A 12,899-nucleotide genomic window follows, 5' to 3' on the forward strand; every position below is an offset into this window, starting at 1 on the left:
AATATAATGGGGAAGATCCTTGATAAAAGAAGAGCCACAAATACAAAAACACTGCTCCTTTGGTGTTCTACTGTAGCGGCCGGCTAATATGGCCATTGGCATTGATTGAAAACGCAAGGATGTGAAGGCTGCTCTAAGGTTATGATTACCTATACTAACTAGTTAGGAAGATCTAAAATGGTCATTCTTAAACAATTTGAACCAGGGAGCATACTGTGATTTCAAGATGAACTGTTTATCTAACAGAGCATGGCACTTAAATACCCAGTCTGTAAGATTGTCAATCCTAAAAGAAATCAACCCTGACTGTTCCCTGGAAGGCCAGATAATGAAACTGAAGCTCAAATACTTTTGCCACCAAATGAGAAGGGAGCACTCACTGGAGAAGACCCTGATGCTTGGAAAGATTGAAGGTCAAAGAAGACGGGGACGGCAAAGGATGAGATGGTTAGACAGTGTCAAAGATGCAACGAACATGAAATTGAGCCAACTTCAGAGGACAGTGGAAGACAGGAAGGCCTGGCGGGAGCTGGTCCATGGGGTCGCGAAGAGTCGTACTCGACTGTGCGACTGAACAACAACAACAAAGATTGAAACTGTTTGTTGAAGGACTGAGGAGGTTATCAGGAATGGAGTATATTGATAATAGGTCATTAAGAAAAGAAGAACGTTCCAAGTCTTTTGATAACATTGATTTAAATGCCAGTTGACTGAATGAATCAGAACTGGCAGCTCTGTCCCCCCCCCCCAAGGTTTTAGAACAGCAAGGTACACTCTCGGCCTTAAGGAAGGAGGGCCAGTTTCTGCTCTCATCAAGGCGACTGGCATTCCCTTAGGAAGAGCCAGGATATGCCTTAAAACTGATTTTGTCAAAGTAAAGGTTTCTGTTCAGGAATAATCTTAACTATTCAGACTTTTGCAAATTTCTTGCAAGAATATTTTGGATTTTTTAAAAAAATTATTAAACCCCCCCTTTCCTCTTGGCTCAAGACAGCTTTAGTTACACAAGGATGAAAAAAAGTTTCCTTTAATTTCTTTTTGTTTTATACATAACAACATTTGTTTTGGTCCTTCTTGCATTTTTTCTGTTTCCTCCCTTTTCCCCTGTGCAAAAGGTACAGTGAAGGTTTATTTGTAGGAGGAATTCATCTATGTGGTGAGAAACTTTGTCTATGGAGGGGCTTTTGGGGGGGAAATCCCCCAAATTGACACCAGATGGTGGTAGTGTACCACAAAATTTGTAAACTGTACTCAAGGAATTAAATGGAGGGGCCTAGGCATTTGTGTTCAAGCTCCTCATCCAATGATTGGTCTCCTGCTCAGAAGTGTTTCATGCGAACATCATCTTTCATAGATGGAGCCCCTGAATTTCAATTTGCATACAGATTGGATATGCAAATTGTTCTCACCTGGCCTCCTCTTATCCAGGAGATCTTAAAATCCTTCCTTCAATCAAAGTGTGACTCAAAAATCTAATACATCTCATCTCTCCCCCCCTTCCTTCCTGAAGGCACCATGAACTCCCTGCTCCTGGCCGTTGTGCTGTTTGCTTTTCTACCCTGTAAGTGCCTCTTCATGGAGGCGATCTCATTCATTCTGGTGTCCTTTTGTTACTTTTGAGATCCAGGTCTTTTTATAACAGGCCTTTTTCATTCCTCCTTTCTAGGCGTCCAGTCTGCGGTGACCCTGAGCCAGCCTGGATCAGTGCAGCTGAGGCCATCAGAAACCCTCCAGCTCACTTGTTCCGTTTCTGGATTTTCCCTCACTTCTACTGGCTCTGTAGTGAGCTGGTTTCGTCAGCCCCCAGGGAAAGGCCTGGAGTGGCTGTGCCATGTCTACTGGAATGATGACAAGCGCTACCCGGACTCCCTGAGAAGCCGCCTCACTATCTCCAGATACCCATCCTCAAGTGAGGTTCATTTGGAGATGAGAGGCATGCAGGCAGGAGACACCGGCACTTACTACTGTGCTGGAGGAGCACAGCAGATCAAAGCAATGGGAGACCCGGACAAATACCAGCTGCATAGTGACTCAGCTAGTCTGGAAGCAGAGCGCCATGGGCACTGAATGAAACCTGCCCATAATTTCTAACCATCATTGGCTCAGCCCACCTGAATTTCTACAAATAGAGAGAGGAGGTGATGGCTATGTGGTCTGGACTATATCTTGCCATGCATCCGGTGTGGGCATACTGCCTGGCAACTTCCTGGCAGAGAAAGCCACAGTGAAACTGATGGAGGACAAGAATCTCACATAGACTAGAACAATAGAAAACATAACAACCACCTCTTCATTGCATTTTTCTATGATCTCTCCAGTCAGTGAATGCAAATCCAAGTTTGGGAATAAGGGGAGATGTTCCTAGCCACACCATACAAACTTTGGCCGTGCTCATGGAGGTTCGTGGTGGTTCATGAATGGTCACATTTTCCAGACAGACTGAAGATCTCCTGGAATTATGAGTGATACCCAGACTGCAGAGATCGATTCACCTGGAGCAGATGGCTTTTCTGAAGGGGGGACTATATGGCATTGTACCCCACTGAGTTCCTTTCGCAAATTTCGCCATCCCCAAGCTCCACCTTCGACATTTCCAGAAATTTTCCAGATGCTGCAAGATTTGCAAGAAACATATGAGGCAGTTTGTTACTCTGTTTGGAGGAGGTGATCAGGCATGAGTGATCACTCAGTCTGTTTGGTTCATGTGGAGCAACTGCGAATGCCTGCCAAATGGCCTTGTATCCCCCGAAATCAAATAAATGTTCACATACTAGAATATATTCTTGCTAGTACTTTTTATCTCATGTTTATTCCTTGTCTGACTCCGATAATTAGCTTATATTCTATCAAACACGGACCCTTTGATATCTAATATCGAAAAGTTTGGCACTCTTTGCTCTGGAAGCAAAGAAGATCAGAGCAAATCTGGTAAGAAAACAGATAAATAACTGACCGATTGAAATGGTCAAGTTTTGAGGATGCATCAGTTTTAAATCTGTTCATTTTGCACTGTTTGTACATTTCTGATTTTATTGCAAATGGCCTACGTCCATATACAATAAACTTACTCTGACCTCTTGTATCGTCTTAGAGAGCCCAACTCCTTGCTCCCAGGCATGGAAACCATGGCCACCTGGGCCAGCCAGGAGCCTCAAAGGTTCTAGATGCTTAACCAGAGGCTTTCAGCTTCCCGGGTTCTCCTCTGGGGTTACATGCATGCACTCAGCAAGTAACTCCAGACACTCAAAGGTAGAAAATTATTCCAGGTTTGGTAAACTGCTCAAGTTACAAAGAGTGTATGCTGGGCAGCAGCCACTCTTATGGCACAAGCAATGGCAAATAAAAGAAAGACTAATATTGAACTCTATCTGGCCAAAAGCTACCTTACTCTGCATTAAAAGCTTGCTGGCTAGCTCACCAGATGCAGTTCCATTCTATGGTTCTAGCTCACAGGCTTGAGAGAAAGTCCATCCCAAGCCAGACAGCCCATTTCATGGGGGGGATAGAAGCCACTACCTCTTCTCACCTCTTCACACATGTGGAGCAGGCTTCTTTGGGAGGTGGTGGGCTCTCCTTCTCTGGCAGTTTTCAAACAGAGGTTAGATGAACATCTGACAGCAGTGCTGATTCTATGAAATGAGGCAGATCGTGAGAGGGAGGGCAGGAAGGGTTGCATCAGTGCTTAGTTCTCATGGCCCTTTCTTACATGCTCAGGGAAATGCTGATCGCCACGTTGGGGTCAGGAAGCATTTTTTCCTCAGGCCAGTTTGGCTGGAGATCCTGGAGGTTTTTGTTCATCTTCTGGGCATGGAGCAGGGGTCACTGGGGGTGGGGAGGTATTTGTGAATTTCCTGCATTGTGCAGGGGCTGAGACTAGATGACTCTGGAGTTCCCTTCCAACGCTATGATTCTATGATAACTAGCCCCTGCTCCCTAAACAAGGCATGTTTTTCAAACATCCTTGCCTTAGCCCATGAACCTATTAGCCAATAAGGACACACTTAGCTAACTGGCACTGGTAGGTTGAAACAACTTAGGGTAGGTTGAAACAACTTATCCCATGGATAGTTTTGTTAACAGCCAAACCCCAAAGGTGAATGTAGTTGAGACAAGCACATTGCTTTTAGGAGGCTGGGCCAGAGGCCTGCCAAACCTTACAGCCTAAGGAGTGATAAACCCCCCAAAAATAAAGGCTTTATGGCAGCTATTCCTTACAACTCTTACTAGAACATATGAGTAGAAATGAGGAGTTACAAATTGTAAACCAAAGAAAGTCCTAGACGATTTCATTTCATTTATTTATTTAAAACAGATATTTGCTGACTTTCCAGCCAAATAGCACATTATCTTTGTATCACAGGAAAAAGCCTTGGGGTAACTTGATTCTTTAATGTTTTCTTGCAATTATTTGTTCTCTTTTGTTCAGCTCAGGCCTCAGAACAATCATGTAGCATTTGGGTAAAAAGATAAAACCAAGTAACCCTGCACTGGAGGCCAAGATAGAGAAAATCTCCACGGCTACCATATATTTCCCTTTGGTGCTCAGGTAGGTTGGAACAAAACACAGCCAAACACTGCAAAACATCAGCATGCTGAAGGTGATGAATTTGGCCTCGTTAAAACTGTCTGGCAATTTCCGGGCAAAGAAAGCCACACTGAAGCTTATGGAGGACAGAAGACCCATATAGGCCAGAACAATATAAAACATCACCACAGACCCTTCATTGCATTCTGCTATGATCTCTGTGGCCATTGACTTGGTGTCCAAGTCTGGGAATGGGGGGGTGGTTCCTAGCCACACCGTACAGATACACATTTGGACAATGGAGCAGGAAAGGATAATGGTGATGGTCAGTCTTTTCCCCATCCACTTCCTCATGCTGGACCCTGGTTTGATGGCCATGAAAGCTACAACCACATTGATGGTTTTGGCCAAGACACAAGCAACTGCCATGGTGAAGATGATGCCAAAAGCAGATTATCGGAGGAGGCAGGTCAGCTTGCTTGGTCGTCCAAGGAAGAGGAAAGAACAGGGGAAGGAAAGCAGGAGAGAGATGGGGAGAGCATAGGTGAGATCCTGGTTGTTGGCTTTGACGATGGGAGTGTCTTTGTGCTTAATGAAGGTTCCTAATATCAAAACTGTGATTAGGGAGAGGGCAAGAGCAACTGAAGCCAAACAGGTCCCCACTGTTTCTTCATAGCAGTGAAAGTTTATCATCTTGGGAATACATCGGTCCTGGTCTTTGCTTGGATATTGATCTTCTGGACAATTAGAGCAGTCATCCATATCTGGAAAATGGAACAGTGACCGTCTCAGTTTCAGTTCATATGAAACAAAGAGCTAATTCTGCTGGGTCCCTTCAGTATGTGATATATTGTTCAAACTGAATACCAGGAAATGGTTATGTGTGAAGGCCGGGGGTCCCCAATTTGGTGGCTAGAGATGCCATGGCACCCGCTGAGAACTTTTCTGGCATCAGCATGGCTTGGTGGGCATTTTGCCCAGCAGGGCTTTTTATTGGCTGCTGGAGATCTGATAGGCTCAGTGTATTTTCTTAGAACATTTGAAACCTCAGCACATGTTTCCTTAGTCTCTGATTTAAATTTCTAAAGCAATATATTCCATTAAAAAGGCATCCTGTTAAATGGAGCTTCCGCTTGAACTGTTGAAGAGTTCCCATTAGAGTTATGCATCACCTCACTTGGCTCTAGGGTTGCCAAGTACTTACCTGAATCTGGCGGGGGACACATGCTCCCCAGCCGGAACATTTCTCCTTGTAACGCACCATGCCGTTACCAGGAAATGATACTGGGCAATGCTCTGGCAATGGGGCTGAAAACTCGATGGTACCATTGAGTTTCTGGCCCCATTGCCAGAGCGTCGCCCAGCATCACTTCCTGGCGACGGCATGGTGTAGCACGTCTGTTGTCTCCGCAGGAATGATCCTGCGAAGATGTCTTTGTCCCCCGCCGAATCACGGTAAGTACTTGGGAAGCCTGCTTGGCTCCGCCTCATGTGGTGACCATTTTTGTGCTTGGCTTTACCTTTTAGGGAAGCCAATTTTTTTCAGTGGTTTCCACCTCCCTGTGTCAGAATTCCAATAGTACCTTCAGGCTCAAAGACTTGGGGATCCCTGTGCTAAGGAGTCTCTCCTAAAAGGCATTTTATTGTTATCTATTATATTTTTTGAGAGCCAAGTAATTTTCCCCCAGACATGTTGACTGAGCTAATTTTAATTGGGATCTCAAAGACTGAACTGGGGTGTTCTCCATGCGCAGCAAATGTGTGCATTCTACCAGCCTTCCCCGAATGGTTCGATAGACATCAGTGCCATCTCTTCTGTTTGTAATCCCAGGGGATGTGTGTATTTATGTTTGCTTGCAGGACTCTTGGGGAAGTCACGATCACCTACCCTTCCGGAATGAAACCTTCCCTCCTGGGCAAGGAGCACATTCCTGGCAGCAAAACTGCTCCCCTTCTTTCTTTCTTTTTTGATGACCAGGCTGACAGGCATCACTACATCTCGAAACAGGCCATGTCTATCCAAGAAGAAGACAGAACCTTACACAAATTAGACTGTAATCAATTTTAATAGCAACTAACAGACATTAAAGGCTAAAACATTGTTCGATGGGGGGGGGAGGAACAGGTTATCACTGAGAGAAGAAAAAAAGCCTTGCTTTCAGTTCCAATAATTATTAACATGACCTTTTTTGTCATCAGATCACAGTAAATTCCAAGGCAAGAGACATTCAGAGGTGGTTTGCCAATGCCTTCCTCTTCATAGCAACCCTAGTATTCCTCAGTGGTCTCCCATCCAAGTCATAACCAGGGCTGATGTTGCTTAGCTTCTGAGATTGAATGAGATTGGGCATCCCGGGGCTATCCAGGGAAAGGCTAAAAGGGCATGCACTTTAAAAAGTACTTAGGTTTCCCCCTGCTTCGTTTACCCAGATATACGAAGTAGTTGTGTTCAACTTTGCAAGGTGTCTGAGATTTGCAAAGTTTCCAAGATTTATGGTGTAATCTTAAACAGAGTCAAACGTTCTACAGCCAGTTTGGTGTCATGGTTAGGAGCACAGACTCTAATCCTGGAGAACCAGGTTTGATTACCCACTTCTCTACATGAAGCTGCTGGTGTGACCTTGGGGCAGTTACAGGTTCCTTCAAAGCTGTTCTCTCATGAGCAGTTCTTGAAAGAGCTCTTTCAGCTCCACCTATCTCATAGGGTGTATGTTGTGTGTAGGGGAAGGGAAAGGAGATTGTGAGTCACTCTGAGACTTCTTCAGGTAGTGAAGGGTGGGGTATAAATCCAATCTCTTCTTCTTCTCTTCTTCTAGAGAAGTAGTCCAATGATGAATCCCAGGGTATGCGGCATCAGGATGGGCAAGACCTAGATGTGACCAGGTGTTAGATTACTTTACTGGGGCTAGCTGAATGGATTTTCTCTTTTTAATCTCCTGAGAACAGGGTAGCTTTATTATTTTTTGTTACACCTAAGGACTACAGAAAAGAAAAAGGGAAAGGGAAAAGTTAACCCAGGATAAAGGACAGTAAATAAAAACCCACACTATAACTAAAAACCCAAGAGGGAGGGTCCTCAACAATTAGTATCCTGTTAGTATTCAAAACAAATAACTTTTTGTTTAGGTCAATGTAATCGGAAGTTAGTAAGTCCGTGTTAGTATTCTCTCCATCGTCTTCTCTGTGTGCTCAGAGTCCTTTCATCTTCGTCTTTGTTTGCAAGTCTCAAGTTTATAAAGAGTTACTTTGGTCCTCTAAGCCGCAGGTCGTATGTTTGTTTGGCCTCGCCACCTGTTGCTCCCTGGTCTCCGTCCCTGTCTTCTGTGGTATCTGCTCCGCCCTCTCCTTCTTTCTGTTCTTCTTCTTTCGCTCCAAAGAACCGCTTCAGCCATTCTTCTGCTTTAAAAACCGAGTCAATTTTTTTCCCTTTTATCCCTGTATTTGAACACGACACCCTCTGGGAAATTCCAGGAATATGGAATCTGGTTGATCTGCAAGGTTGAAATCAATTCTTTATACGCTTTTCTTTTTTCACGAACTTCAAACGGAGTGTCTTTCAAAACCCTGATGGGTGTAGTTCCCAGCTGCAGGGGATTAGCTACTGTTACTTTTAGAATATCATCTCTCGTCTGTCTTCAGAGAAACTTGATGACAATCTCACCCGGCAGGTTCTTCCGTTTAATATATTTTGAGTATGATCGATAGACCACCTCAATCTCTGCTTCCACTTCTACCAATGAGCAACCTATCGCGGGTGCAATAAGCTCTGGCATCATCTTTTTCAAGTTTTCTCCTTGCGATTCAGCTATCCCCTGAAACCTGAGTATCTTGTTTGCTTTTTCCATTTGAAGATTCAACAATCTGCATTCCTGTAAGTCCTGTCTCTGTTCTAGCAGACCAACTTTCTTTTTGACTTTCTTGGTATCGTGCACTGTCTCTTTAAGTTTTTCGTCTGTTTGGATCGACTTTTTAACCAACTCGGCAATCTGCTGCTGTTGCTTTGCTAGTCTACATCTGGGAACCTATTCAACTGCCTTGGCAGAACCATCAATGGTCAGAAAATCCATTCAGCTAGCCCCATTGAAGTAATCTAACACCTGGTCACATCTAGGTCTTGCCCATCCTGATGCCGCATACCCTGGGATTCATCATTGGCCCTGGTAATCTTTTGTCTTCACCTGAGACAACACCCTCAAGACCTTCTATTGCTCTGCATTGCTTTCCAATGTCTATATCTGTCAGAGCACATGGCCTCAGAATGTGTGTCTGCCCTTGATGCCAATTGGCAGTTCACCCCTAAACCTTTGGTTTGGGCCATATTCTCATTTCCATGTACCCCTACACATCTGGACAGGTTGTACTGCCCTGTAATGGTGTCACGCTCCCCCTTCTTCTTAGGGACGGCGCCCCCGGTGGCCGTTGTGTGGCCGTTGGTCTACACCCCGCAGGGAGTTGTGTGGCCCCGGAGATTGCTGACTGGTTCCAATCCTAGCCACACTGTACAAATACGCATTTGGATAATGGAGCAGGAGAAGATAATGGAATTTGTAATTTCTCAGAAAATAAATAAAATAAATAAATATAAGTTTATGCATGGCATAGAGAAGGTTGAGAAAGAAGTACTTTTCTCCCTTTCTCATAATGCTGTATTGAAAGAGTTAATCCAGTTCTCAGTCTTGATTTGACATATCAAGTAGCATTGATCAAGACATCAAAGCAAAACTAGTAAATGAACAGGAGGTGGCGGTGGCTACAAGCATGGACAGCTTCAAGAGGGAATTAGATAAGCATATGGAGCAGAGGTCCATCAGTGGCTATTAGCACAAGGTATCGATAGGAACTCTCAGACTTGGGCAAGTGATGCACTGTATTCTTGGTGGTTGAGGGGGGGCAACAGTGGGATAGCTTCTAGTGTCCTGGCCCCACTGATGGACCTCCTGATGGCACCTGGTATTTTGACCACTGTGTGACAGAGTGTTAGACTGGATGGGCCACTGACCTGATCCAACACTGGCTTCTCTGATGTTCTTATGTTTTTAAAGCTATTTACCTCAAAAGGTAATGAGAATCGTGAGAGTTGTGGTGTCGATGTCAAGGGGAATTGGAGCATCCTGACCTTTGGTTGTCTATGGCAGGTATAACTCATAAGAAAATGAACCTAGCCATTTCTAAACTGGGCACCAGCTTCAAGGTGATGGTTTGGATATTCAGTGCCAGAAATGAAGGGAATCAGACCCTCCTAGTACAGATTATATCCCAAACATCTCTATGTTATTTGCAATGCAAAATAAATAAATAAAAGAAACCAAGAACAGGAAAGCAGCACGGATAGGAAGGATGGAAGATATCCTCAGTGGTTAGAATGCTACCCTAGGATCAAGGAGATACAGGATTGAATCACCACAAAAGGTTTCTGGATAACTTTGGGCCAGTCACACCCTCTCCTCCATATCCACCTCATAGAATTGTTGTGAAGGTAAAATGGAGTCGAGAAGAACCACATAAGCTGCTTCATGTCCCCACTGGGGGGAATGGCAGCACAGACAGGTAGGCTGGAACATTCTATGGCAGGTATAACTCATAAGAAAATGAACCTAGCCATTTCTAAACTGGGCACCAGCTTCAAGGTGATGGTTTGGATATTCAGTGCCAGAAATGAAGGGAATCAGACCCTCCTAGTACAGATTATATCCCAAACATCTCTATGTTATTTGCAATGCAAAATAAATAAATAAAAGAAACCAAGAACAGGAAAGCAGCACGGATAGGAAGGATGGAAGATATCCTCAGTGGTTAGAATGCTACCCTAGGATCAAGGAGATACAGGATTGAATCACCACAAAAGGTTTCTGGATAACTTTGGGCCAGTCACACCCTCTCCTCCATATCCACCTCATAGAATTGTTGTGAAGGTAAAATGGAGTCGAGAAGAACCACATAAGCTGCTTCATGTCCCCACTGGGGGGAATGGCAGCACAGACAGGTAGGCTGGAACATATTTCCTCCTTCACAAAAATAAAGAGACTTTAATACCCTCCCCGTTCTATCCAAGCCGGTGTCATGTAGCGGTCGGAATGTTGGACTTGGATCAAGGAGAACCAGGCTGGAAGCCCCACTCTGCCATGGAAGGTTGCCAGATGATTTTCAGCTGGTCATACTTCATGCTCCCTCTAAGCCGTGGAGTCTTGTGAGCAAAAATTCTACTTTGCAAGCTACTGGATGTAAAGTACTGGGTTTGCTGCATGGAGACTCAGACTATGACATGCGTACAGACGCGTTTATTGTACTTCACATACAAGATAGAAAATCTGGCCCTGTAAGGGCCAACTATATACACACAACCCAGCACACCCAGGGTCCCCATAGGAGGATTTGAATTTCCCACCAGAGGGCCTATTCGTGGACACAAGGTGGTTTAGAATCCGAGGTTCCCTTTGTGTCCGGGAACCAAGCTCCTAACTTTAGCTGCGGACCTCTGGTGGCGGTCCGCGTACATAACACTGGCATTAAAGTTGTGAGTGAGCAATTTGGCTACTGCATAAATTAGTTTGCTCTGGAGCCATCCTTCCAGAGCTAAGACAAAAATGTGTGAGCCAGAGGCTAAAAAAGCCCGTGCGCTAGCTCACACTAACTCAACATAGAGGGAACACTAGTCACACTCTCTCAGCCAGACCTGCCTCACAGAGTAGCTGTAAGCATAAAATATAGTAGAGGAGAACAATGCAAGCTGCCTTCTTCCCCCTCTGGGGACAATTTATAATAGTCCATTATAAATCTTATTTTGGCTGCCTTTAGCAAGAAGGGATGATTGGTCTTGCTGTAGCTTTACTCTGCAGATCACTCCCAGTCTGCTGACACCCCATTGGCTGCCCATCTGTTACCATGCTCAGTTTAAAGTATTGGGTATCACATACAAAGCCCTTCATGGCCTTGTCCCTCTTATTTGTGGGACTTTCTCGCTCCCTATGCTATGCCATGGCAACTTTGCTCAAGTCACTGGTAAGCCGTACATGTGTTTTCTCCATTGTGGTTCCTGCCTTGTGGAATGGCCTGCATAGAACTTTATTGACTCCTTCCCCCCCTCGCCTGTCCACCCAGTCACAAAATGTAAGCAGAGGTTTTCCCCCACAGTAGTGCAGGGTATCTATGTAGTCAGTGGCAGGCTGCTCAGAAGCATGGGAGGCTGATCTCATGGACTGAGGTGGTGCCAGCTTAAAATAAAGCAAGGGATTGTGGGCTGAGATGTGTCTCAATTTCAACCCCCATCTGATATTCTGGACTGATGGCATCACTGAAACTCAGGGGCATGGTGTAATGGAGAAATCCCAGTTGCCTTCACCTATGCATTCTGTCTTTGGTGGTGACTCAAAATGGAGAACTAGGTCTTAGGAACTTTAGCTTTCTTGTGGGAGGTTCTGTCCATTATTTGAAATCAATAGTTGTGAGACATGTGCCCAGTTAGTTTTCAGCATGAAGCAGCACCTTAAGGTCTCCACTCACAGGGTGTGTTCAGACAGGGCATTTACAACGATATAGGTGCCGGTTGGAATCAGTGTTACTCTGCCCCAAGTGCCATTTTAAAAGTGATTAAAAACAAGACAGCTCCTGTGTTTCCCTCAGGTTCCTCTGTTGGGTCATAAGCCTAAACAACTCTCTGTATCAGAGTGGAACATTTTGGTGATTTAAGTCTAAGAAAAGGAATAAACACTACTTGAGGGTGACTCAGTCACTGAAGGGAACTAAAAGGTTTTGGCTGGAAAATCTGCCTGTGAGTCAGGAAGTTACTGGGGCCTGTCATAGACCCCCTTATCTCAAGGATCATCTCTTTCCATATGTCCCTGTGTGCCAACTATTGTCTTCAGCCACCTACTGGCTGTTCCCTCACATTAACAACTAAACTGTTCTATTCTAGCTTCCATAGAGAGGTGTGGGGTGCTTTGGAAGTGAGAAGGTGCCATCACTAGAAAGCTTCAGATACATATTGCAGAACCATTTCATTTTCTAGGGCTTTTAGTAGTGCATAGACTGCAGGAACTTTTTAGGGGGCATTATTTGGGATTTTACTTTGTAGGTTCCAGCTGCCATACAGAAAGGCAGGATATAAATAAACATATTTTCTTCTGCAATTCCACTGGGAACCCCAACTTTGACCATTATCTTCCCCTTCAATAATAAAAGGACCATAATTTAATTTGCCACTTGACCAAATCCCTATGGACTTTCAAAGTGTTCATATGGAACTAATTACAGGGAAGGTGAAAGATGCTCCAGATATACCTCATCAGAACTACAAATGAGACCCCTGACTACAAATAGGCTAGACTAGATCCATCAGTCTGATCCCTGAGACTTTACATTTGAAAATCCGGGCTTC

The 12,899-nt window shown here is 44.5% G+C and overlaps 1 gene segment (V, D, J or C); it reads left to right on the top strand.

Annotated features, from left to right (window-relative positions):
- The first annotated feature begins 1,515 nt into the window (after positions 1-1,515).
- On the top strand, positions 1,516-2,067 carry LOC107112333. The segment is given in 2 exon segments: positions 1,516-1,561; positions 1,667-2,067. Coding segments are annotated over 2 exon segments (447 nt in total).
- The last annotated feature ends 10,832 nt before the right edge of the window (positions 2,068-12,899 follow it).

This window comes from Gekko japonicus, unplaced genomic scaffold, assembly GCF_001447785.1.
Source record: "Gekko japonicus isolate JY-2015 unplaced genomic scaffold, Gekko_japonicus_V1.1 scaffold146, whole genome shotgun sequence".
Classification (NCBI taxonomy): Eukaryota; Metazoa; Chordata; class Lepidosauria; order Squamata; family Gekkonidae; genus Gekko; species Gekko japonicus.